The sequence below is a fragment of the Symphalangus syndactylus genome, chromosome 4 (genome assembly GCF_028878055.3).
Source record: "Symphalangus syndactylus isolate Jambi chromosome 4, NHGRI_mSymSyn1-v2.1_pri, whole genome shotgun sequence".
NCBI classification, from domain to species: domain Eukaryota; kingdom Metazoa; phylum Chordata; class Mammalia; order Primates; family Hylobatidae; genus Symphalangus; species Symphalangus syndactylus.
In genome coordinates, this window is record NC_072426.2 from 42,646,552 (window position 1) to 42,670,914 (window position 24,363).

Sequence of the window (24,363 nt, forward strand, 5' to 3'; positions counted from 1 at the left end):
ATAATCCTTTCAACAAATTGCCAGTCAGAACATCTTTGAATCCACCTATGACCCGGAAGACCCTGTTCCCAGTTGTCTCACCTTTCCAGACCGAATCGATGGACATCTTACATGTATTGATTGATTGATGCCTTACGTCTTCTCTAAAATGTACAAAACCAAGCTGTAGCCAGACCACCTTGGCACATGTCATCAGGACATCCTGAGGCTGTCACAGGCATGTCTTTAACTTTGGCAAAATAAGTTTTCTAAATTGATTGAGACCTGTCTCAGATAGTTTTTGATTTATATTCCCCAACATGGTACCTTGCATCCTCATAGCCAGCAAGGGAGAGGGAGTCTCCAACAAGACCATGCTACAATCTTATATAACATAACCATGCAATACATATATGTAATCACATACATTCCATCATCTTTGTTGTACTTATTGGTTATAAGCAAGTCACTCTCAAGGGGAGGTGATCATATAAGGGCTTGAACACCAGACCACCTTAATGGTCTGTCCATCACAGAAGTGATATTAGTGTTAAGGTTACTTTTTTTAAAGAGTACTTATATTTAAAAGATAAATACTTAAATATTTGCTGATGAGAGTGTATGATTTCTTCAAAATAATCCAGGGGAGAAAAGAAGTGGGCTCTGAAGTGAGGTATAGATGATTGGCCACGCACTAAAACTGCTGAACCTGAGGGATAGGTTCATGGGGGCTCATCACACTATTCTCTACTTTTGAATATGTTTGAAATTTTCATAATAAAATTAAAAAGATAAAGACAGAGCAAGACTATCTCCAAAAAAGAACATAAAAGGCTGGGTACAGTGGCTCACACCTGTAATCCCAGAACTTTGGGAGGCCGAGGCAGGTGGATCACTTGAGGTCAGGAGTTCAAGACCAGCCTGACTAACATGGGGAAACCCCGTCTCTACTAAAAAATACAAAATTAGCCAGGTGTGGTGGTACATGCTTGTAATCCCAGCTACTTGGGAGGCTGAGGCAGGAGAATTACTTGAACCCAGGAGGCAGAGGTTGCAGTGAGCCAAGATTGTGCCATTGCACTCCAGCCTGGGCAACAAGAGCGAAATTCTGTCTTAAAAAAGTAAATAAAAATAAAAGATAAAGACACCATGTGCATTCGTTTTCTTTTGCTGCAAAACAAATTATATCAAATTTAGCTACTTAAAACTACAAACGTTTATTATCTCAGTCTCTGTGGGTTAACAATCTGGAGCAGCGTAGCTGGGTACCTCTGGTTCAGGGTCTCTCACAAGGCTACTGTCAAGGTGTCAGAAGGATGGCATCATCTGAGGATGACCAGAGCAGGAAGGTCCACTTCCAAGCTTATTTATGTGGCTGTTGGTCAAAGGCCTCAGTTCATTGCTACATGGGCTTCTTCTTAAGGCTGCTCATGATGAGGCAGCTGGCTTTCCACAGGGCAAGGGATTCAAGAGAGGGAGGTAGACAGACAGAAACTGACCAAAACAGAAGATGCAGCCTTTTATAACCTAACTGCATTACCTCTGGATATTCCACTGGTCTCACAAACCAATCCTGGTGCAATGTGGGAGGCGACTGCCTAAGGGTCTGATAGCAGAAGATGAGGATCATTGGAAACCATTTTGGAGGCAGGCTACCATAGTGCATAAGGCAAAAATTAAGTTTTCCAAGATTATCTTTGAAAATCCCACAGATAGGCCGGGTGTGGTGGCTCACACCTGTAATCCCAACACTTTGGGAGGCCAAGGCAGGCAGATCTTTTGAGGTCAGGAGTTTGACACCAGCCTGGCCAATATGGTGAAACTCTGTTTCTAATAAAAATACAAAAATCAGCCAGGTGTGGTGGCAGGCGCCTGTAGACCCAGCAACTCAGGAGGCTGAGGCAAGAGAATCACTTGAAACCATGAGGCAGAGGTTGCAGTGAGCCAATATCACAACATTGCACTCCAGCCTGGGTGACAGAGCAAGACTTTGTCTCAAAAAAAAAAAAAAAAAAAAGAAAGAAAATCCCATGAATAACCTGTAAAGCATAGTAGACAGATACACCAGTTCACAAGCATAGCACTACCAGTTTTTTCTACAGTGTTAGAGCAAATCACTGTTTTGCTGAGTGTTTGACAAAGATGTTTGACCATAGTTGTACCAAAAATAAATATATTTAGGCCAAGTGTGGTGGCTTACACCTACAGTCTCAGCATTTTGGGAGGCCAAGGCAGGAAGGTCACTTGTGCCCAGGAGTTTGAGAACAGCCTGGGCAACATAGTGAGACCTCATCTCTATAAAAAATTTAAAAATTAGCCAGGAGTGGTGGCACGTGCCTGTGGTCCCAACTACTCAGGAGGCTGGGGTGGGAGGATGGCTTGAGCTCGAGAAGTCAAGGCTGCAATGAGCTATGATCATGCCACTGCACTTCGGCCTGGGTGACAGAGAAAGACCCTATCTCAATCAATCAATCAACACTAAAATTACATGTGGCCTTGACCTGAGCACATGTAGTCAAATTTGACTAAAGTAAGTGCAATATGATGGGATTCTATTGTGTTGTCAAAGTGGGGAAGCTTATCATGTCTTGATGACATCTGCCATTTAAGTCCATTTTGCTGACTCTCCTTGTTTTGGCTCCCTGGTCACCAAGGAGCTTTCTGATTACAATTTGGTTTCCCAAACAGATATGCAAGTAGGGAGAAAATGCTCTGATCTAATCTATTCTGTGGTTACATTTCTCATTGTAAAATAACAAATTGGTGTTCTGGCTTTATATGTCAGTCTCTATGTGCTAGGTTAATGTGAGTCTGCCCCTGAAAGATAGAGTTACTCTTGGTGCACTTACATAATAGGCTTTTGAGACTGTACTCCTAATCCCCTGGGCTGTGATAAGTTTACCCATGTAATGTCATCCTAGAGGGAACCATCTGAGTGGTCTGAAAACCTTCCCCAGGCATAGCAATTATATTTACTGTACACAGAATATATCCATGAGCTCTCACATTTCTCAGCTCTTTGGCTGTTAGATGGAGATATGTGACCAGTTCTGGCCAAAGGCTGTGAACAGAATTGACACATATCACTTCTGAGCCAAAGCACAGGAAGGTCTCCATACACTCTTTCCTCCTGCTGCCACAACCACAAAGACCACATGCTGAGATGGCAGAATGAAAAATCAGCCTGAGCCACTGCATGATCACAAGGAACAGGACCCCTCCTGGCCTGTAGTAGACACTGAGGTCAAATAAAATGTTTGTTATTTTAAGCCACTGTGATTTTGTAGATATTTTGTACTTTAGCATAACCTAGTCTAATTCAGTACACCAGAGATGGGATGCCAACTTTACTGGGAGCACTTTTTTCAATGAATAGCAACATTAAACTTGAAAGCAGTGATATGGTTTGGCTGTGTCCCCACCCAAATCTCATCTTGAATTGTAGCTCCCATAATTCCCACAACTTGTGTGAGGTACCTGGTGGGAGATAATTGAATCTTGGGGGCGGTTTCTCCCATACTGTTCTCGTGATAGTGAATAAGTCTCACGAGATCTCCTGGTTTTATAAGGGGTTTCTCCTTTTGCTTGGCTCTCATTCACTCTTGCCTGCCACCATATAAGACATGCCTTTCACCTTCTGCCATAATTGTGAGGCCTCCCCAGCCATGTGGAACTGTGAGTCCATTAAACCTCTTTTTCTTTATAAATTATCCAGTCTCAGGTACGCCTTTATCAGCAGCATGAAAATGGACTAATACAGTAAATTGGTACTGGGAGTGGGGCACTGCTGTAAAGATACCCAATAATGTCGAAGCAACTTTGAAACTGGGTAACAGGCAGAGGTTAGAACAGTTTGGAGGGCTCAAAAGAAGATTGGAAAATGTGGAAAGTTTGGAACTTCCTAGAGACTTGTTGAACAGCTTTGACCAAAATGCTGATAATGATATGGACAATGAAATCCAGGCTGAGGTGGTCTCAGATGGGGATGAGGAACTTTTTGGGAACTGGAGTAAAGGTGACTCTTGCTATATTTTAGCAAAGAGACTGGCAGCATTTTGCCCCTGCCCTAGAGATCTATGGAACTTTTAACTTGAAGGAGATGATTTAGAGTACCTGGCCAAAAAAATTTCTAAGCAGCAAAGCATTCAAGATGTTACTTGGGTGCTGTTAAAAGCATTCAGTTTTAAAAGGGAAACAAAGCATAAAAGTTCAAAAAATTTTCAATCTGAGGATGCGATAGAAAAGAAAAACCCATTTTCTGAGGAGAAATTCAGCTAGATGCAGAAATTTGCATAAATAACAAGTAGACAAATGTTTATCACCAACACAATGGGAAAAATGCCTCCAGGGCATGTCAGAGACATTTGTGGCAGCCCCTCCCACTATAGGCCCAAAGGCCTAGGAAAAAAAATGGTTTTGTGGGCCGGGTCCAGGACCCTCCTGCTGTGTGCAGCCTAGGGACTTGGTGCCCTGCATCCCAGCTGCTCTAGCCATGGCTAAAAGGGGCCAAGGTATAGCTCAGGCCATTGCTTCAGAGTGTGCAAGCCCCTAGCCTTGGCAGCTTCCACATGGTGTTGAGCCTGTGGGAGCACAGAAGTCAAGAACTGAGGTTTGGGAACCTCTGCCTAGATTTCAGAAGATGTATGGAAATGCCTGGTTGTCCAGGCAGAAGTGTGCTGCAGGGATGGAGCCCTCATGGAGAACCTCTGCTAAGGCAGTGCGGAAGGGAAATGTGGGGTACAAGCCCCCATACAGAGTCCCCACTGGGGCACTGCCTAGTGGAACTATGAGAGGAGGGCCACTGTCCTCCAGACCCCATAATGGTAGATCGACCAACAGCTTGTACCATGCACCTGGAAAATCCACAGACACTCAACATCAGCCTGTGAAAGCAGCCATGGGGGGGCTATACCCTGCAAAGCCACAGGGGTAGAGCTGCCCAAGGCTGTGGAAGCCCATCTGTTGCATCAGCGTGGCCTGGATTGAGACATGGAGTCAAAAGAGATCATTTTGGAGCTTTAAGATTTGACTGCCCCAGTGGATTTCAGATTTGCCTGGGGCCTGTATGTAACCACTTTTTTTTGGCCAATTTCTCCCATTTGGAACAGTTGTATTTACCCATTGCCTGCACCCCCACTGTATGTAGGAGGTAACTAACTTGCTTTTGATTTTACAGGCTCATAGGTGGAAGGGACTTGCCTTGTCTCAGATGAGACTTTGGACTGTGGACTTTTGAGTTAATGCTGAAATGAGTTAAGACTTTGGGAGACGGTTGGGAAGGCATGATTGGTTTTGAAATGTGAGAACATGAGATTTGGGAGGGACCAAGAATGGAATGATATGGTTTGCCTGTGTCCCCACCCAAATCTCACCTTGAATTGTAGCTCCCATAATTCCCACATATTATAGGAGGAACCTGGTGGTGGGAGATAATTGAATCATGGGGGCAGTTTCCCCCATACTGTTCTTGTGGTATTAAGTCTCATAAGATCTTCTGGTTTTATAAGGGGTTTCCCCTTTTTGCTTGGCTCTCATTCTCTCTTGCCTGCACCATGTAAGACATGCCTTTCACCTTCGCCATGATCATGAGGCCTCCCCAGCCATGTGAAACTGTGAGTCCACTAAACTCTTTTTCTTTATAAATTACCTAGTCTCAGGTATGTCTTTATCAGCAGCGTGAAAATGGACTAATACAAGCAGAAACACAGCTCCCTCTGCATTCACCTCTGGCCATTCTCAGTAAGATCAGGTAGGCAAGAGGTGGGCAGAGGTGGAAGAGGCAGGAACAAACCTATCTGGAAGTAGGGCTCTCAAACCTGTCCTGCTCATATCAGCAGATAACTCACTGTACAGCATATATCCTAGAGGCTCACTCTCTTTGCTCTTGCTACCCAGAGATGTCACTTTTTATATTTGTATAAAAACATAAAAAGCTGGCCAGGCACAGTGGCTCATGCCTGTAATGCCAACTATTTGAGAGGCCAAGGCAGGAGGATCACTTGAAGCCAAGAGTTCAAGACCAGACTGGGCAACATAACAGGACCCTGTCTCTACAAAAAATTCAAAAATTAGCTAGGCATGGAGGCACATACCTGTAATCCTAGCTACCCAGGAGACTGGGGTGGGAGGATCACTTGAGCCCAGGAGTTTGAGGCAGCAATGAGCTATGATCACCCCACTGCACTCTAGCCTGGGCAACAAGAAAGGGCAAAAGAGCAAGACCTTTTCTCTTAAAAACAAAGAAACAAACAAACATTAAAAAGCTGCATAGTGACTAAGAAGCCAAAATAAGAAGAGTCAGCAAAATGGTAAAATGGACTTAAATCGTAGATGTCATCAAGACATGATAAGCTTCCCCACTTGGTGAATTAAAATCCCATCATACTGTATTTAATTTAGAATTTGACTACACATGCACAGGTCAGGACCAAATGTGATTTTATTGTTTATTTATTTATTTTTAGACAGTCTCGCTCTGTTGCCCAGGCTGGAGTGCAGGGTGCAATCTCGGCTCACTGAAACTTCTGCCTCCTGGGTTCAAGTGATTCTCCTGCCTCAGCCTCCTGAGTAGCTGGGATTACAGGCACCTTCCACCGCACCCAGCTAATTTTTGTATTTTTAATAGAGACAGGGTTTCACCATGTTAGCCAGGCTGGTCTCGAACTCCTGACCTCAAGTGATCCACCCACCTAGGCCTCCCAAAATGCTAAAATTACAGGCATGAGCCACGGCGCCTGGCCTTAGTGTTTAAATATGTTTATTTTTACATAAATGTAGGCATATTTATATAAAGATAAATAGATGTTTTGTTTATTCAGGTGTGCTTGTCCTGTCCCAGTCGCTGCTTCCCTGGTGGCTACTTCCCACACACATGTGCACTGCAGCCTCTGAGTCCACTTTCAGCAGGCTGAGGAAACACAGTAAACATAATCAGTGTTCTTACATAAACAGCCTATGTATGGAAAAAAACATAATCAGTATTCTGACTATTTGGACTCAACTATCCATTGGACAATTTCAAACAAAAATCACACAAGTGAATATGTGGTTTGAAAATATAGGATGAGGCCGGGCACAGTGGCTCACGCCTGTAATCCCGGCACTTTGGGAGGCCGAGGCGGGTGGATCACGAGGTCAGGAGATCGAGACCATCCTGGCTAGCACGGTGAAACCCCGTCTCTACTAAAAATACAAAAAATTAGCCGGGCATGGTGGCGGGCACCTGTAGTCCCAGCTACTTGGGAGGCTGAGGCAGGAGAATGGCATGAACCTGGGAGGCAGAGCTTGCAGTGAGCCGAGATCGCGCCACTGCACTCCAGCCTGGGCGACAGACTCTGTCTCAAAAAAAAAAAAAAAAATATATATATATATATATATATATATGATGAAAAATCAAGTCAGGTGCTACAAATAACAACTTTCACGTGAAAAGGAATCCAGAGTTATGTCAGAGACTTCTTTCCCAAAAATATCTATTAAGAATATAGCACCACCGGGCACAGTGGCTCACGTCTATAGTCCCAGCACTTTGGGAGGCCACGACGGGTGGATCACTTGAGGCCAGGAGTTTGAGACCAACCTGGCCAATGTGGCGAAATCCCATCTCTACTAAAAATACAAAAATTAGCCAGTCATGGTGGTGGGCACCCGTAATCCCAGCTACTTTGGAGGCTGTGTCATAAGAATCATTTGAACCTGGAAGGTGGAGGTTGCAGTGAGCCAAGATGGCACCAGCCTGGGCGACAGAGCAAGACTCTGTCTCAAAAAAAAAAAAAAAAAAAAGAATTTAGCACACATTTGAAAGATCAGATTCAGATCTGATCAAATTCAGGCCCTCTCAACTGTGCATTTATATAAACTTATTCATATAGTTCAGTCTCAGGTTAGGAAAATCCAAAATTGGAAGAAAACCCTCTGGTGATTCTCGCCCTTGGTATCATGACCCGTGGGTGTGTTGTGATCAGCTGTGAGGTCTGGGGGGGGCGGTGGGGCACTGGTTACTCATTAAGTTGAGGCATTAAAGCTGGTGAATAATTGATTTATTGCACATCAGGAGAAACACAAGATTACTGCTATAATAAATTGACTCTTACATGCTTTAGCAAAAATCAGTAAAAATAGAAAACATGGTAGCAATTAAAGTGAAAAAATTGGGGTCATTAAAGAATGTCTGACTGATTAGCTTGCAGTTTTTGGGATGGCTGAGAACTACCATCAATGAGATCACCTTAAACAAACACTCTTAATGACTTGAAAAAGTCCTCATCCCAAAGTCAACTATAGGTATTCAATATTGTACATTTAACTGAATTTAAAGTTATGTTAAAACCCATTTTATTGAAGTAAGAGAAGAATTCCTTTTACATTATCATTCTCAAGCCATATATCAAGAAAAAGATTGAAATTACATTCCTTTTTTTTTTAATAGAGACAGGTTCTCGCTGTGTTGCCCAGGCTGGTCTCGAACTCCTAGGCTCAAGCGATCCTCCTGGCTCGTCCTGCCAAAGTGCTGGGATTACAGGCATGAGCCGCCAGGCCCAGCTGAGATTACATTACTTTGAGTGTTTAATTTCACTACGACAGGAAGTAGCCTAATGCATACTTTTTTGTTTTAATTTTCTGGATTCGTCCTGATTTTTATTCTTTGTACCCGAGTACAACAATAAAGGAAATCACTTCTTAGATACATTAAAATTACTTCTAATCTTGTCCCCCACACATGAACTGTTTTCAGTTTGCTATTTTTAATGGCCCATGCTTATTTATATAGACATAGCATAACACTGCTAACATTTTATGGCCTACTGTCCTCTTTCTTTCTTAGTATTATAAAATATTTTTCTATATTTCCACATAGTTATTGACTCATTTTAACGGCTGCAAAATCAGGTACTCATTTAAGCTCAAATGGTTTAGTTTCACTCCTCAGAAATGTATTCCTCCTTCTCTTGATTGGTAGTCATAATCAAATGAAGTGACATTATTCTTTGTAGCTGGTTACTTACATTTCAAATACACTCATGAGTGGAGCCAAAACTCCATTAGTTCATTAGTCTGGAAGCATTACTAAATCTCCATTAAAATGTCTTCACTTTTCAATTTTGTGTGTGTGTGTGTGTGTGTGTGTGTGGACGGAGTCTCACTCTGTCACCCAGGCTGGAATGCAGTGGTGTGATCTCGGCTCACTGCAACTTCTGCCTCCTGGGTTCAAGCGATTCTCCCTGCCTCAGCCTCCTAAGTAGCTGGGATTACAGGCATGTGGCACCACACCCAGCTAATTTTTGTATTTTTAGTAGAGACGAGGTTTCACGATGTTGGCTAGGCTGGTATTGAACTCCTGACCTCAGGTGATCCGCCCACCGTGGCTTCTCAAAGTGCTAGGATTACAGGCATGAGCCACTGTACCTGGCCCATTTTTCAATTTTTAACATGAGGATTAAGTAGACTACTATGCACATTTGCTAAAGGCAGCCCCTTACATTTCTTTTTATGCAGAAAATACTTGGTGGTTAGAGACAGCAGCGTCACAGCATAACCACCTCTAGGCTGTCAGTGTGCCCTCTAAAACAACAGCTGCACCTCCTCTAATGTCAACCCTTCCGTCTGGACGAAGTGAAATTCCCAGCTCTCCTCCTCGGCGGGAACACTGAAACGCTAAAGAAAACAAACAAGTCAAATTAAGAGTATCTTCACCCTTTTAAATTAACAAAGCATAGTGAAAGACTTATTACAAATCTTACAGTCCTCCCAGATCAGTTTCAAGAATAAATTCCTTCATCTGTTTATGGTACTGCCCACTCCCATCCCCATTCTCCTGCAGACTGAGAGAGCCACAAACTCAATTTGATCTACAAAACACACAGCTCCACATACTCCCTTCCTGAGCCTTTTCCTGGGCCATCTCCTCTACTAATTCCTGTAATGGCCCAGACACACCGCACTCATCGCTTCTTCCCCAGCTCTCTCCAGGAGTAAGCAAAGATGTTTGAAACAATAGAGTCAGGACTATAACTCTAAGAAGATGAAGAAGGGTGGTCTCAGCCCTCCTGAGAAGGCCCCCATCTTCTCAGCTCTGAATAGGACAGAGGGAGTTCATTCACTCATAACATATTCAAGCAACCACGTGTTCCAGGCAGACAAAAGAGGCTAGCCTCAGCCTTCCAGGAGCTCAGTACTTAGGAGAATAATTAGACTCGCCAAGGAAAATGAATAGCCACCTTGCTCTCTCCAAATCAGGGTCACAGACTCCTCCTTGGATGATCAGGGCAGTGCAGCCTCCATCGGCTGCCATCATTTTTCTCTGCCTCTAAGCAATACATTAATCACTAGGGGACTTGGTTCTAAAGTAATTTGTTTGATTCAATCCTGTGACTAGCAATAGCAGTAAGGAACCTTGGTGATCATCCAGTCTCAACCCATCACATTATAAATAACCTCTCTGGGCCAAAGTTATACAGCTATTTTATTCAACAAACACTTATTGGGCAGCTACTGTGTCTGTGTCTGTGTCTGTACAGTCTCTGTATGTTGCGGGAGGCAGAGGTGAAGGATGTTTGGGGTGGAGGATCTTTAAGGGTGAAGGAATTTTAAAACCTTTCATTTTCACATGGGTGATACATAACATTTTATTACATTTTCAAGGGGATATTACATATGAGAAGGAACACTAGCTTCGAATTAGGCAAATAAAAAGGAAATTGGTAAAGAGCTCTCCTACCATGCATTTCTTTCTTCCCCAGATGCTGGGACCAGTAGCTGCTGAGAACAGCGTGTGCAGACCCTCGAAAAGAAGTGAAAAGTTAGGAGACAATCCCAAAGAAAACAGAGGCGATTTTGTGGTAAATTTCTAAGCAATTACAATCAATTACCCAGTTTGACTAAACTCTAGATCACCTAAATCATTATGTTGGCCAGGCCACAGCAGGGTGTAGAATTATGAAAGGAGATAGAAAGGAAGATATAGAATTTATGGATAAACTCTGCCAAATTATGTATCAAATGTGTCTTACAGTTTCTTTTCTTTCCTTTTTTCTTTTTATTTTGTTTTATTTTTATTTTTATTTTTTTGAGACACAGTCTTGCTCTGTTGTCCAGCCTGGAGTGCAGTGGCACAATCATGGCTCACTGCAGTCTTGACATCCCGTTCTCAAGCCATCCTCCTACCTCAGCCCCCGCAAGTAGCTGGAATTCCAGGTGCATGTCACCATGCCTGGCTAATTTTTGTATTTTTTGTAGAAATGGGGTTTCACCATGTTGCCCAGCCTAGTCTTGAACTCCTGATCTCAAGAGATCTACCTGCCTCAGCCTCCCAAAGTGCTGGGATTACAGGTATGAGCCACTGTGACTGGTCCTTACAGTTTCCTAAGGCTGAATTAGACTGCAGGTTTTAATTCTTGTCTACCAGCTCATTGTTAGCCCTTGGTAGGAGAATCAAGGCCTTTGCATAATACTTTTTTTTTTTTTTTGAGACACAGTCTCGCTCTGTTGCCCAGGCTGGAGTGCAGTGGCACAATCTCGGCTCACTACAACCTCCGCCTCCTGGGTTGAAGTGATTCTCCTGCCTCAGCCTCCTGAGTAGCTGGAATTACAGGCATGAGCCACCGGGCCCAGCTAATTTTTGTATTTTTAGTGGAGACAGGGTTTTACCATGTTGGCCATGCTGGTCTTGAACTCCTGACCTCAACTAATGCACCCATTTCAGCCTCCCAAAGGGCTAGGATTACAGGCATGAGCCACCGCGCCCAGCCTTGCATAAGTCTTTCAACATCTTTCCAGGGAAAGTATCTCCTTCTTCCCAGAGTGCATATGCAAAGAAAGGTGGCAATGCTGAAAAAAGGCTAAATTTTCTTTTCTTTTAACTATTATTTGTTAATTTTTTTGTAGAGACGGGGTCTCCCTTATGTTGCTTAGGCTGGTCTGAAACTCCTGGCCTCATGCAACCCTCCCACCTCGGTCTCCCAAAGTGCTGGGATTACAGGCATGAGCCACTGCACCTGGCCAAAAGGCTAAATTTTCCACCAAGCTAACATTCCTGAGCTTTTGGCGCCAAAAGAACTTTTTTAGTGAGGTATTTTTTCACGTTTGTACACTAGATTTAGATTAGAGATTGGATTTTAAAATGAAATAACAAAATATACAGCAATAACTGACAGAAAAAATATTTTGCGAAGAAAAAGATGGGGAGGAAAAGCCTCTCGTTTGGGAAAACCTATTAAGTGTTATGGGGCAGGCGTGGTGGCTCACGCCTGTAATCCCAGCACTTTGGGAGGCCGAAGCAGATGGATGACCTGAGGCTAGGAGTTCAAGACCAGCCTGGCCAACATGGCAAAACCCTGTCTCTACTTAAAATACAAAAAATTAGCCTGGCATGGTGGCAGATGCCTGTAATCCCAGCTACTCGGAAGGCTGAGGCAGGAGAATCTCTTGAACTCGGGAGACGGAGGTTGCAGGGAGCTGAGAACGTGCCATTGCACTCCAGCCTGCGCAAAAAAAAAAAGGGTTATGGGATGTTCAAGTAAGGCAACCAACCATCCTGCCTGGTTTGCCTGAGACTGTTCTGGTTTTAGCACTGAAAGTTCTGTATCCCAAGAAACCCTTCAGTCCCAAGCAAACTCAGATGTTGGTCATCAAAGTCCAAAGGCCTTTATACTCTAGAAAAGCATTACAGGGGGAAAAAAACAAACAAACCAAAAAAAACAAACTTTCACTCTGTGCCAATTAAAATCTTTGTGAAGCAGCTGTGCATGTGCAAATCTGCTCGGAACTTTTCTTCCATGGGGAAGCTGGACTGTTTGGATATTGTTGGGCATTTTCCTGAATCTTAAAAGTGCTTGTTTGCTGAGTTTTGAATTTCACGTTTTGTTTCTCAGAGAGTGACTGAGCCATCCAGGCCCTGCCATCTGACCAGAACAGGGGCCTTGAATGCTCTGCCCAGCCGCCTGTGGCCCCTTCACCATCCCACCCACCATCCTCCCACATCAAGCATTCTCGTCCTTTGCAGTGCAACCCACTGTTCTCAAAGAGGGTGAGAGTAGAAGTCATGACATTTCTGCCTATCTTTGACTCATCCCTCTGCTCCCAGGTGGTGGACAATCTAGAAGTGTTGGCTCAAGGAGCTAGTTTTGTTGTTATAATTAAAATAGCTAGTAGTTGGCTAGGCACAGTGGCTCATGCCTGTAATCCCAGCACTTTGGGAGGCCGAGGAGGGATCATTTGAGGTCAGGAGTTCGGGACCATCCTGGCCAACATGGTGAAACCCTATCTCTACTAAAAATACAAAAATTAGCTGGGTGTAGTGGTGGACACCTGTAGTTCCAGCTACTAGGGAGGCCGAGGCAGGAGAATCGCTTGAACCTGGGAGGCCGAGGTTGCAGTGAGCTGGGATCATGCCACTCCGTTCTAGCCTGGGTGATGAAGTGAGACTCTGTCTCAAAAAAACATAACAATACAATATAATAGCTAGTAGTTATTGGGCACTTACCATGTGCCAGGCACTGTATTAAGCCCTTAACATGCATTGTGTTTTTATAGCCCTATGAGGTATTATATACAATTTATAGAGGAGGGAACTGAGACTTTTAAAAGTCAAGTCACTTGCCCAAGGTCAAGAGCTAGGAAGCTAGGAATGTAAACTCACGCTGTCTGACACTCAGGTTTAACCCTGTTATCTGCCTGCTCTATTTTATGTTTTTCATGTAAGACTTCAGTGAAGGGATGGCAGGGATGGGGAAAGATAGAGGAACAAGTCAGCTCAAAACCCAAGCCACCTGAAAGGTCACAGGAAGTGCACTTAAATAACTATTTGTGATCCTCCTCTTCCATTGTTTAACCCTCCCCTGGGCTCAAGTAAAAAGTACCTGTCACTGGGTCTTCAGGCACACCAACCCACGGTGCAAAATATCTAGAGTAAAAGTCAAACGCTTGGGTCTGCCCACCAGGCTCTCCTTTCAGGGTAAGAATAAGCCCTTTCACCTTCCCTGTGTTTTCAACTTGCAGCAGATTCTCCGTGTTCACTTTCAGGTTCTCCAGAAATGACCTTGTTCATAAACAAGATGGATTAGGACAAACCCATTTCACAGCCCACTCACCACACAGACTCTGTAAAACAGGCCAGGGTGCAGCTTGCTCAAACAGCTTAACAGGAGGGGAAGGAAGAACAAGTGGGAATGTCTTCCTATCGGGGAAAGAAACACTCTGGCGGTGTAAATCATGGTTTGACTGGACACAGCACAGCCAGACTAAGGCAGAGCTATAAATCTGGGTACTCAGCCCTCCCCAAAGTGCTGATGCAGCCAAAAATCTTACCTGTTGTAAACGTCACTGAGGCGGACAAGGAGCTTTTGGGTATCTGGAGAATAACAGATGTCCTGGACCAGTGTGTCGCCTATGGCAGTCTGTGGAGACAGACCAAAAACTCCTCAGGGACATGACCTAGGCCAAGTCCTTGATCCCCTGAAATGGGAAATGACCTCTCATTGAGCATCCACTGTGAGCCAAGCATGCCCATCGTCTCCAGTCCCCAAGAGTGTTAGTGCAGTTTCAGAGCTTAAGGTGTTGCCCAAGGATGGTCAGTCTCCTGGATACCAAAGAGGCCTCTGTGAGCCTCAAAACAGGCATTGTGGCCAGGTGCAGTGGCTCACACCTGTAATCCCAGCACTTTGGGAGGCTGAGGTAGGTGGATCACCTGAGGTCAGGAGCTCGAGACCAGGCTGGCCAGCATGGCAAAACCCCATCTCTACTAAAATACAAAAATTAGTCGGGCGTGGTGGTGCACTCCTGTAATCCCAGCTACTCGGGAGGCTGAGGCAAGAGAATCACTCGAACCTGGTGAACCAAGAATCACTGGCCGAGATCGCACCAGTGCACTCCAGCCTGAGAGACAGAATGAGACTCTGTCTCAAAAAATGAAAAAAAAAATAGGCATTGCTCACAAGTGCCTACTATGTGCCTCAATGCACAACTCCTTCAAGTAGGTTTTCTCCCCACAGAGGAGAAAGAGACTTAGAAAGGCCAAAGATCTCACACACACACACACATACACATACACATACACACACACACACACACACACACATACACATATCTTGACCCAGGTCTGAGAAGGTCAGAGAAAAAGCTCTAAATCCCTACTGTCCATCATCTTTAGAGATGGGGGGGGCCTCACGTCCACCTCTTAGAGCTGTGAGGATTAAATAAAATCGTATATGTGGAGTATCCGCAGCAGCAATTAGAACATTACACATGGCAAGGACTCAGGGCTAGCAGCTTGATTGGAAGGAGGGACTAGAGGGCTCATCCTGTGCTGTTCTGCTTGGCAAGCACACCACTTTCACTCAGATTGTATGTGACAGATCAATAACATAACATGTTCTCAAGATACCCTGGTTCACTCTACCTGACTGCACATAATCTTGCTGAAATCCAGGAACATCATTTGTTTGTATGTTTGTTTGAGGGTGGCTTGGGGCACTGAGGGGGACTATGAGGAGACAACACCTTCCCACACCACCAAGTCATCCTTTGGCACCAACCCCAGCTGCCAGGCCCAGCAGATGGTAATTACATGGTAGTTGTATGGTAGTCACTAGGTGGCTTCAGGTTCTCTAATCCTTGCTAGAGGCCAAGATACTCCAGTTCCCACATCCAGAATTCCTTCTGCCTTGGGTGGTACTTGGGCTTTCTGCCTCTGTGAGTATGGGCTGACCAACGTAACTTCCTCAAGAAATGGGAACTCCTACAGCCAGATCCCATCTGTTCTCCAGAGCCTTAGTCTCTCGAACCCGGCCCTTATCTGCATGGGTTCGTACATTGATTTAAAAGTTTAGGGGTGGGCGCGGTGGCTCACGCCTGTAATCCCAGCTCTTTGGGAGGCCGAGGCGGGCGGACCACCTGAGCTCAGGAGTTCAGGACCAGCCTGACCAACATGGAGACACCCTGTCTCCACTAAAAATACAAAATTAGCCAGGCGTGGTGGTGCATGCCTGTCATCTTAGCTACTCGCGAGGCTGAGGCAGGAGAATTGCTAGAACCCATAAGGTGGAGGTTGTGGTGATCCGAGATCACGCCATTGCACTCCAACCTGGGCAACAAGAGCGAACTCCATCTCAAATAAAAAAAAAAAAAAGTTTAATTCTTGGCTGGGACTCTTACTGCCAGTTTCTAGGGAAGAACACAAAATGGCAATACTTACAACCCTTTGTTATCCCATTTAATAAATGCTGACCCTGAGGCTAAGTTGAGTTCTTTCTACCATGAACAAGGTCTACCATTATAAGTTTTTTTCCACTTTCTTACCAGTATGTTTAAAGCAGTTTGTTTTTAAATTTGGCTTGTCTCCAAAACCCAAGCCATGGGTGTGGCTGAGTATAAAATCAGGATCCATCATGCTTGTTTATATTCTTTGAAAACATATATAAAGCCAAATACAGAGATTACAAATGCTGTAGTTAAAAATTCACTGAGAAATACCCACGTAGTACTCACAATAGACTAAGCTACAGAATCATTTTTCTCATGACAGCCCTTGCCCTGGTCCTGACCTGGGCCCTCTCTTCTCTACACACCAAGCCCCTGGTCGTCCAGGGCTACTCTGGCCCTGCAGAACCTTCGTGGGACAACTGCAGTGCCTACCTCACTGAGAAACATTGAGAATTAAATGGACAATGCAAGTGAAATGCTCAGCATGTGGCACTGCACACAGAAAGACTCTCAAAATGTTTCATCATCATTAATATTATTAAGCCCCATGCCCACACAGACCCCATGAGGAGCCCATGTTCCGTATCTTGTCTTACCTGCAAGGTACTCATGCTTTCTTGGTTTCCTCTATCAAAGCACAGCCCTCCCCCACCTCAGTCCCATTCTTTACTACAGAAACTGGGGACACTGACAGCTGCCAGGAAGGTTCCATTTTTTCCCTCCACCTTGTGTGTATGGATTTTATGGAATGACCTCTTTCTGCCAGAAATTCCCAACTTTCACACCTGAACTTGCACAGTCATGCTCGGGGCCCATTCCTCTCCTTCTAGCTAGAGAAGCACAGAAATTCAACATCCCTTAATTTCCCTAAAGGCTGGTCTCCTCCCAGAAACTTACATTTCCTTAAGACATCCTATTCTCCCTCTTCTTGGTTCAAAAGAAAGGCACAAAAGAACCATCTCCATTGGTTCTTTTGTGCCTTTCAGCCTGCCACATAATAGTGTCTCTTCCCTCCATCCTACCATGGGGGCCAGCACTGACAATCAGGAGCCAAGGAAAACTGGTCAACCTTCTCACCAAATAGACTGAATATTAAAATTCAAACCTGAAACACTGTAACATTTATATTGGTAGAATGCCTGTCTTTGTGGATCAAATGATACCAAATCTTTGCGTGCAAACAATAACAAATAACTAGGCTCAGGTTTTATTCTTTTTACCAACCTTTATCAAGTCCTCTACTTCATGGAAGTCCTAGATGGGGGGGGAAAAAAACAAAATTATTATAAAACAGGAGAGCTGTCGGTTGTACACAGCTTAGGGCAATAATTACAAAGAGCTGACCTGGGGGTGGGCTGGATAAAGAGGCAAGTCCAGGACGATGCCATCCTCTGCTCGTCTGGCCCTTAGTTCTCCACTCAGAGTGACAAACGTGAGCATGCTATTCATGTTTTCTGGCCAAAATAGGAATCAAGAAATAGGAAATAAACTTTGTCATATATGTGCATGTCCATTTCAAACACCTTTGCATTGTCTTAGATTTTCTGGTAATGTCATCCTTTTCTATGACGGAGTGAGGTTTGGGTTGCTGGGGTCTAAAATGGAGAAAACTCTCACTAGATTCTAACTTGAGAACCAAGAACATAACTGATCAGATGTGGCGTCATACTTCAAGGCTTCAGATCCCAGCTCTTTACTGCTTACTGTGCCCTTACTAACTTAGTCTCCTTTTTTTTTTTTTTTTTCTTGAGACAGGGTCTCACCGTGTTGCCCAGGCTAGAGTGCAGTGGTGCGATCTCAGCTCACTGTACCCTCTGCCTCCCACATTCAAGTGATTCTCCCACCTCAGCCTCCCAAGAAGCTGGAATTACAGGTGTGCACCATCACATCCAGCTAATTTTTGTTTTTTTAGTAGAGACGAGGTTTTATCATGTTGGTCAGGCTGGTCTCAAACTCCTGACCTCAAGTGATCCACCTGCCTCGGCCTCCCAAGATGCTGGGATTACAGGCGTGAGCCACCACACCTGGCCAGCCTCCTTAAATCTCAGTTTCCTCATCTATAAAATGAGGTTAATACATTAAACCTACCATTTATAATGTTTTCTCTTTCTTTGAGAAACTGTCTCACTCTGTTGACCAGGCTGGGGACTGGCTCACTGCAGCCTTGACCTCCTGAGCTCATGCAATCCTCCCACCTCAGCCTCCCAAGTAGCTGGGACTACAGGCATGAGCCATAATGCCTGGATAATTTTTAAATATTTTGTAAAGACAGGGTCTCACTATGTTGCTCAGGCTGGTCTCTAAGTTCTAGACTGAAGTGATCCTCCCGCCTTGGCTCCCAAAGTGTTGGGATTACAGGCGTGAACCACTGCACCCAGCCTATAATGTTTCTAATACAGATTTTAAAATATCCAGCAGCAACAACCATAGAGTCATAACCTCTTCTAGTCTAAGATATGCCAAGGGAATAACAAAACATTTAAGTTGTAAATATCAGTCTTATATGAAATAAATTTGGTTTATCCTAAATGAACCAAACTTTTTACATAACAATGTAATTTAAAGAATGCACCACAAATGCTGACATCCCATGTTACTGATACAACTTGGGCTACTTATCAGTGTGTATAACATTTTTAGTGAAAACAAAGAATGGTGACCTAATTCTTTTCTCTCCCTTAATATTTCTGTAAAACTTATACCACATGTCAAAGGTGAAGAACTTTGGCTTATTAACTTTCATTGAGCATAAAATTGACATTCGGAAACACAAAGCTTAATTTTTCTCGTTACGATTTGTGTAAGACATTATTTACAAAGCATTTTTTCATACCTTATCTTATCTAACCTTAAGACTGCCCTATGGGGGGTTCCAGGATGTTATTATTCCAAACCTCAGCATCAAACCAACCCACGTGGAGTCCAGTTTTCAAAAGACACTCAATCTTGCTTTGGGAGGCTGAGGCGGGTGGTTCACCTGAAGTCAGGAGTTTGAGACCAGCCTGGCCAACATGGTAAAACCCCATCTCTACTAAAATACAAAAATTAGCCAGGCGTGGTGGCAGGCACCTGTAATCCCAACTACTTGGGAGGCTGAGGCAGGAGAATCACTTAAACACAGGAGGCAGAGGTTGCAGTGAGCCAACATCTTGCCATTGCACTCCAGCCTGGGTGACAAGAGCAAAACTCCATCTCAAAAAAACAAAAACAGAAACAAAAAGACACTCAATTTAATTTCAGTAAATCCTATTTTTCAAGACTCAATTCCTAAACATTTCGGAATGTTTGCTTGCCTTTGCACATGTCCCCTATCCACAGATAACAAAATCATCTTTTTAAAATGTATATTGAATTACATTATATGGCCTCTCAACTTTATCTTCTGCCAATCATATAGACAGGCCCCAGGGGCTTTGCACTTGCTAGCCTCTGCCTGGGATGCTCCTCCTCTCACTCTAGCTCATCCCACAGATGCTTCATCTTATACTTTAGCCCAAAGTTCCCCTTCTCTGTCGGGTGCTGATCCATATTCTATGTCCAACCCATGGCCTCAGGACTGGGACTCCATGAAGCAAGGAAGTACCATAGGGTACAAAATGAAAGGAGGCACCTGCTCTCAGCTGCAAGCTGGGGCCTTGCTGGCTCTGCCTACACCCGGCCCTGACCCTGCTTGCCCAGAGTGCTGGTGGCCAACAGCTCTCAACTGAGTCACTCTCTTGGAGTTACCTTTGGCTGAGTAGAGCTACCTTGCCCAAAGTCATACATCTTTCCCAGGCTTTGGGAACTGGTCCATGGAGGGTAAAAAGGCCTGAATCTTTGCCTCTACTTAGAACTACACTACTTGAAAAAATGTCCAGCTTTAGAGCTCCCCATGGATTTGGCCTAGGCCTTTCCTTGTTGCTACTACTCTGCAGTTCAATTTCTCCCTCTATTCAATCCTACTTTCTTTTTTTTCTTTTCCTCGAGGCAGAGTCTCACTCTGTTGCCCAGGCTGGAGTGCAATGGCACAATCTCGGCTCACTGCAACCACAGCCTCCCAGGTTCACGCAATTCTCCTGCCTTAGTCTCCTGAGTAGCTGGGACTACCAGCGCCTGCCACCATGCTCGGCTAATTTTTGTATTTTTAGTAGAGACGGGGTTTTGCCCATCCCCCACAGTGACCTTCTGTCCTATCATCCTGTTTCTTTCCTTGTTTCCATTTCCGTTTGCTGTCTATGCTTGTTTGTGGCTGCTTCCATCTCCTGTTTTAGGGCATTTCCCAGGAATCTCTTCTCTGTCCCATCCCCACAAGGCCCTGATCTTTGTCCATTAAACTAAATGCAGCTAAGACAGAAACTGGCAGAATTAAGGTGCTGCAACTCCTCTTAAGGTGAATGTATACAGTGGGGACCCAGGAATCTTTAAAATTCAGAACAAAGAAGCTCTTATTGGCTGGGCATGGTGGCTCATGCCTGTAATCCCAGCACTTTGGGAGGCCAAGGTGGGCAGATCACTTGAGCTCAGGAATTTGAGACCAGCCTGGGCAACATAGCAAAACCCTGTCTCTACCAAAAATACAAAAATTAGCCAGGTGTGGTGGTGTGCACCTGTGGTCTCAGCTACTTTGGAGGTTGAAGTGGGAGGATGGCTTGAGCCCAGGAGTCAGAGGTTGCAGTGAACTGATATCCCGCCTCTGCACTCCAGCCTGGGCAACCGAGCCAGGCCCCATTTCAAAAAAAAAAAAAAAAAAAAAAAGTTTATTGAAGAATCTCTTATTGTGAAATGAATTTCAATGTGGGAGCGGAAATAATTGGAGCGAAATGTTCCTGTTGGTCTCCAATCTCATATCGTATGAGATGACAATTCTGCCCATGCAAGCTTCACAAAGACCAGAGAGCTCCAGTTTAAAATGAGGCCAAGCATGGTGCCTCACGCGTATAATCCCAGCACTTTGGGAGGCCGATGCAGATGGATCACTGGCGGCCAGGAGTTTGACACCAGTCTGGCCAACATGGTAAAACCCCATCTCTACTAAAAATACAAAAATTAGCTGGGTGTGGTGGCGGGTGCCTGTAATCCCGCTACTCGAGGCTAAGGCAGGAGAATCGCTTGAACCCAGGAGGTGGAGAGAGGCGGAGGTTGCAGTGAGTCAAGATCGTGCCATTGCACTCCAGCCCGGGCAACACAGTGAGACTCTGTCTCAAAAAGTAATAAAATAAAATAAAATAAAATGGTTGTCAAACTGTTTGTCAACCAGAAAGTAAAATAAAATAGAAATAAAATAAAATAGCATTCTGACTGCAGCTTTCCAGTGATGCTGGGCACATACTCAGAAAGGCCAAAGTGCTATTGAAGGTCGCTGGTTTTGTTTCCGCATTATGAATAGCATGAAGTAAACTCTGCAGAGTCTTTATATCAGTCACTTTGGACCATCAGAAAAAGTGTGTGTGAGAACTTAAAAAAAAAGTGCCATTTGCTAAGTGTTAGATTCATTAAAGAAAATCACATTACTTATTTTGTGAAACAGCACAGCTGCAGAAGCCAGGGTGGCATGGCCACAGAGTGGGACCTCACTCGCTGGTGTAAACCATCTCAGTCCAAAGCAGGAACCTGAGGATAGGAAAAGCCAAAGAGAGATGAGATCATTCCCATGCAAGCAGGTCACAGATTTCTCATTTTCTTCTTTCCTAAATAGTTCCCTAGCATGATGAATAGCCAAAACATGTTGTAAAAGGAGGAATGATGGCTAGGCAAGCATCCTAGGGCTCCCCAGTGCTAGATCTGGAATGGAAACATTCAGATTCACCAACACCCCCTCCCCCAGATGAACTGAAAACCAAATCAGAATCTCCCGCTCTATCTACTATCTGCAAGCAAATAATAAGGGGGCATTTTCCTTAAAGATCATTCCCCCACCTAAAAAATAATTTCTGATGTCATTCAAGAATTATTTTAAAGAATGCATATTTAGGCCAGGTGCAGTGGCTCACGCCTATAATGCCAGCACTTTGGGAGGCTGAGGCACAATAATTGCTTGAACACAGGAGGCGGAGGTTGCAGTGAGCCAAGATCATGTCACTGCACTCCAGCCTATGCGACAGAACAGTTCTTTAAAAAAAAAAAAAAAATGCATATTTACTTTGTGCAAAGTTGTCTGTCGGGTGCAGTTTTCGGATAAAAGCAGTTTCAGAGAGGTTCATCTCCGTTGCAATTTTCTGATGCATGTCTTCATCCAATTCCTTAATTAGAAACAAAAGATCATTGAGGTTTCAGAAACACAGATCAGACTTCCTTTGGACAACAACTACCATTAATTTAAAAACCAGTTTAGTAATAATAAAAGTTACACGCTTAAAAGGAAATAATTACCAAGGAATTCAAGGCACTTTTATAAAGATTGGTTCTCAGAAACCCATGCTTGCAGTACCCTGTGAAGAAGGGTTATAAATGTGCAAGCTGGAATAGACTGTGAAAAACTGGCTGGCCTGGCCTGTTTTTTGTCACATTAAGATCTAGTCTAGCTGACAGAGTGTGCTCCCTCCTAAAAACAATCTCCACACAAGGAAGTACCCCAATCTCCTTTGCTTTGTTGGTGAAAGAGAGGTTCAGCACTCACTCTGGGCAGGCTAGACCGCTCCTCCCCTGTCTTTGCATGGTTTACTCCCTTTCATGGGAAGGGCTTCAGGCCAGGGGTCACCTCCTCCAGTAAGCCTTCCCAGACCACTGTGTCTAAAGGTGTTGTCTCCTCTCCAGTGCTTAGATGTCCTGAAATTGCCTGGTGTGCCCTTTACTGTCTGGCCTCGCCACCTCTGATTCTAAGTTCTCTTGGGGAATGGACTGTGCTGTCTTGCTTTGTTGGGACCTGGAACAATGCCTGGTATTCATCCCAGCACAGTAGGAGATCAGTAAACATTTGTTGAAAAAGTAAGTACATTATTTCACTTAATCTCATTTTTAAAACCCTCAATGTAAATATTTTTATACCCTTACAAATGAAGAAATTAAATGGAGAGATCATATAATATCCTAAGACCACAATATACCTAATAAACAGTATAGTGATTAAGAATGAGAGCTTAGTTAGGCATGGTGGCTCACGCCTGTAATCCCAGCACTTTGGGAGGCTGAGGTGGGAGGATAGCTTGAGTCCAGGAGTTCAAGACCAGCCTGGGTAACATAGTAAGACTCTGTCTCTGTAAAAAAGATTAAAAAAAAAAAAGAGTAAGGGCTTTAGCTGGGCATGGTGGCTTACGCCTGTAATCCTAGCATTTTGGGAGGCCAAGGCAGGAAGATTGCTTGAGACCAGGAGTTCAAGACCACCCCCCAGTCTCTACAAAAAATAAAAATAAAAAATTTAGCCGGGCATGGTGGTGCTTGCCTATGGTCCAGACCACATGGGAGGCTGAGGTGGGAGGATCTCTTGAGCCCAGAAGTCAAGGCTGCAGTGAGCCATGATTGTGCCACTGCACTCCAGCCTGGGCGACAGAGCAAGATCCTGTCTCAAAAACAAAAAAGAAAAGAAAAAAGAAAAAGAATGAGGGCTTTGCAAATGTGGACGGCAGTAACAACTGGCCAGACACATGCCTATAATCCCAGCACTTTGGGAGGCTCATGCCTATAATGCCAGCACTTTGGGAGGCCAAGGAGAGTGGATCACTTGAGCCTAGGAGTTGGAGACCAGCCTGCGCAACATAGCGAGAACCTGACTCTAAAAAAATTTTTTTTACACAGTAACAACTGGTGAATCTAGAGAAAGGGAATATGCATGTTCATTGTGCCATTCTTGAAACTTTTCTGTAGGTTTTTAATTTTTCAAAATAAAATGTTTAAAAAAATTATGTGGGTTTGAAAACAGAATTGAATTTCTATCCTGTGTGAGCCCCTAGTAGCAGTGTAAAAGTGGGCAAGTCATTTAATCTTATAGCCTCAGTTTCCACACCTTTAAGATGGGAATAAGAGCACTTAAGTCAAGGTTTATTGTGAAGTATACGTGCATACACACACACACACACACACACACACACACACACACACACACATTCCTCTTAACTCAAGTAAAAAAGGTGGACCCGGCTGGGCGCGGTGGCTCATGCCTGTAATCCCAGCACCCTAGGAGGCCGAGGTGGGTGGATCACGAGGTCAGGAGTTCGAGACCAGCCTGGCCAATATGGAGAAACCCCATCTCTACTAAAAATACAAAAAAATTGG

The 24,363-nt window shown here is 44.2% G+C and overlaps 1 protein-coding gene across 10 annotated transcripts in view; it reads right to left on the bottom strand.

The window, feature by feature from the left end:
• Window positions 1-6,427: 6,427 nt before the first annotated feature.
• The window catches only part of PBLD (phenazine biosynthesis like protein domain containing), a 53,639-nt gene continuing 35,703 nt past the window's right edge, over window positions 6,428-24,363 (bottom strand). For 8 of the 10 annotated variants that reach the window (XM_055274506.2, XM_055274507.2, XM_063637196.1 and 5 more), the window contains 8 exons: window positions 22,295-22,394; window positions 21,667-21,765; window positions 17,521-17,630; window positions 17,401-17,430; window positions 14,284-14,372; window positions 13,836-14,014; window positions 10,697-10,759; window positions 8,002-9,633 (listed from right to left, as the gene is read on the bottom strand). In XM_055274506.2, the coding sequence (XP_055130481.1) occupies window positions 9,521-9,633; window positions 10,697-10,759; window positions 13,836-14,014; window positions 14,284-14,372; window positions 17,401-17,430; window positions 17,521-17,630; window positions 21,667-21,765; window positions 22,295-22,394 (783 nt within the window). In that variant the 3' untranslated portion in view covers window positions 8,002-9,520. Of the gene's footprint in view, window positions 6,887-8,001; window positions 9,634-10,696; window positions 10,760-13,835; window positions 14,015-14,283; window positions 14,373-17,400; window positions 17,431-17,520; window positions 17,631-21,666; window positions 21,766-22,294; window positions 22,395-24,363 lie in introns of those variants that run through there. The other 2 variants (XR_010120290.1, XR_008657081.2) reach the window with 2 other exon arrangements.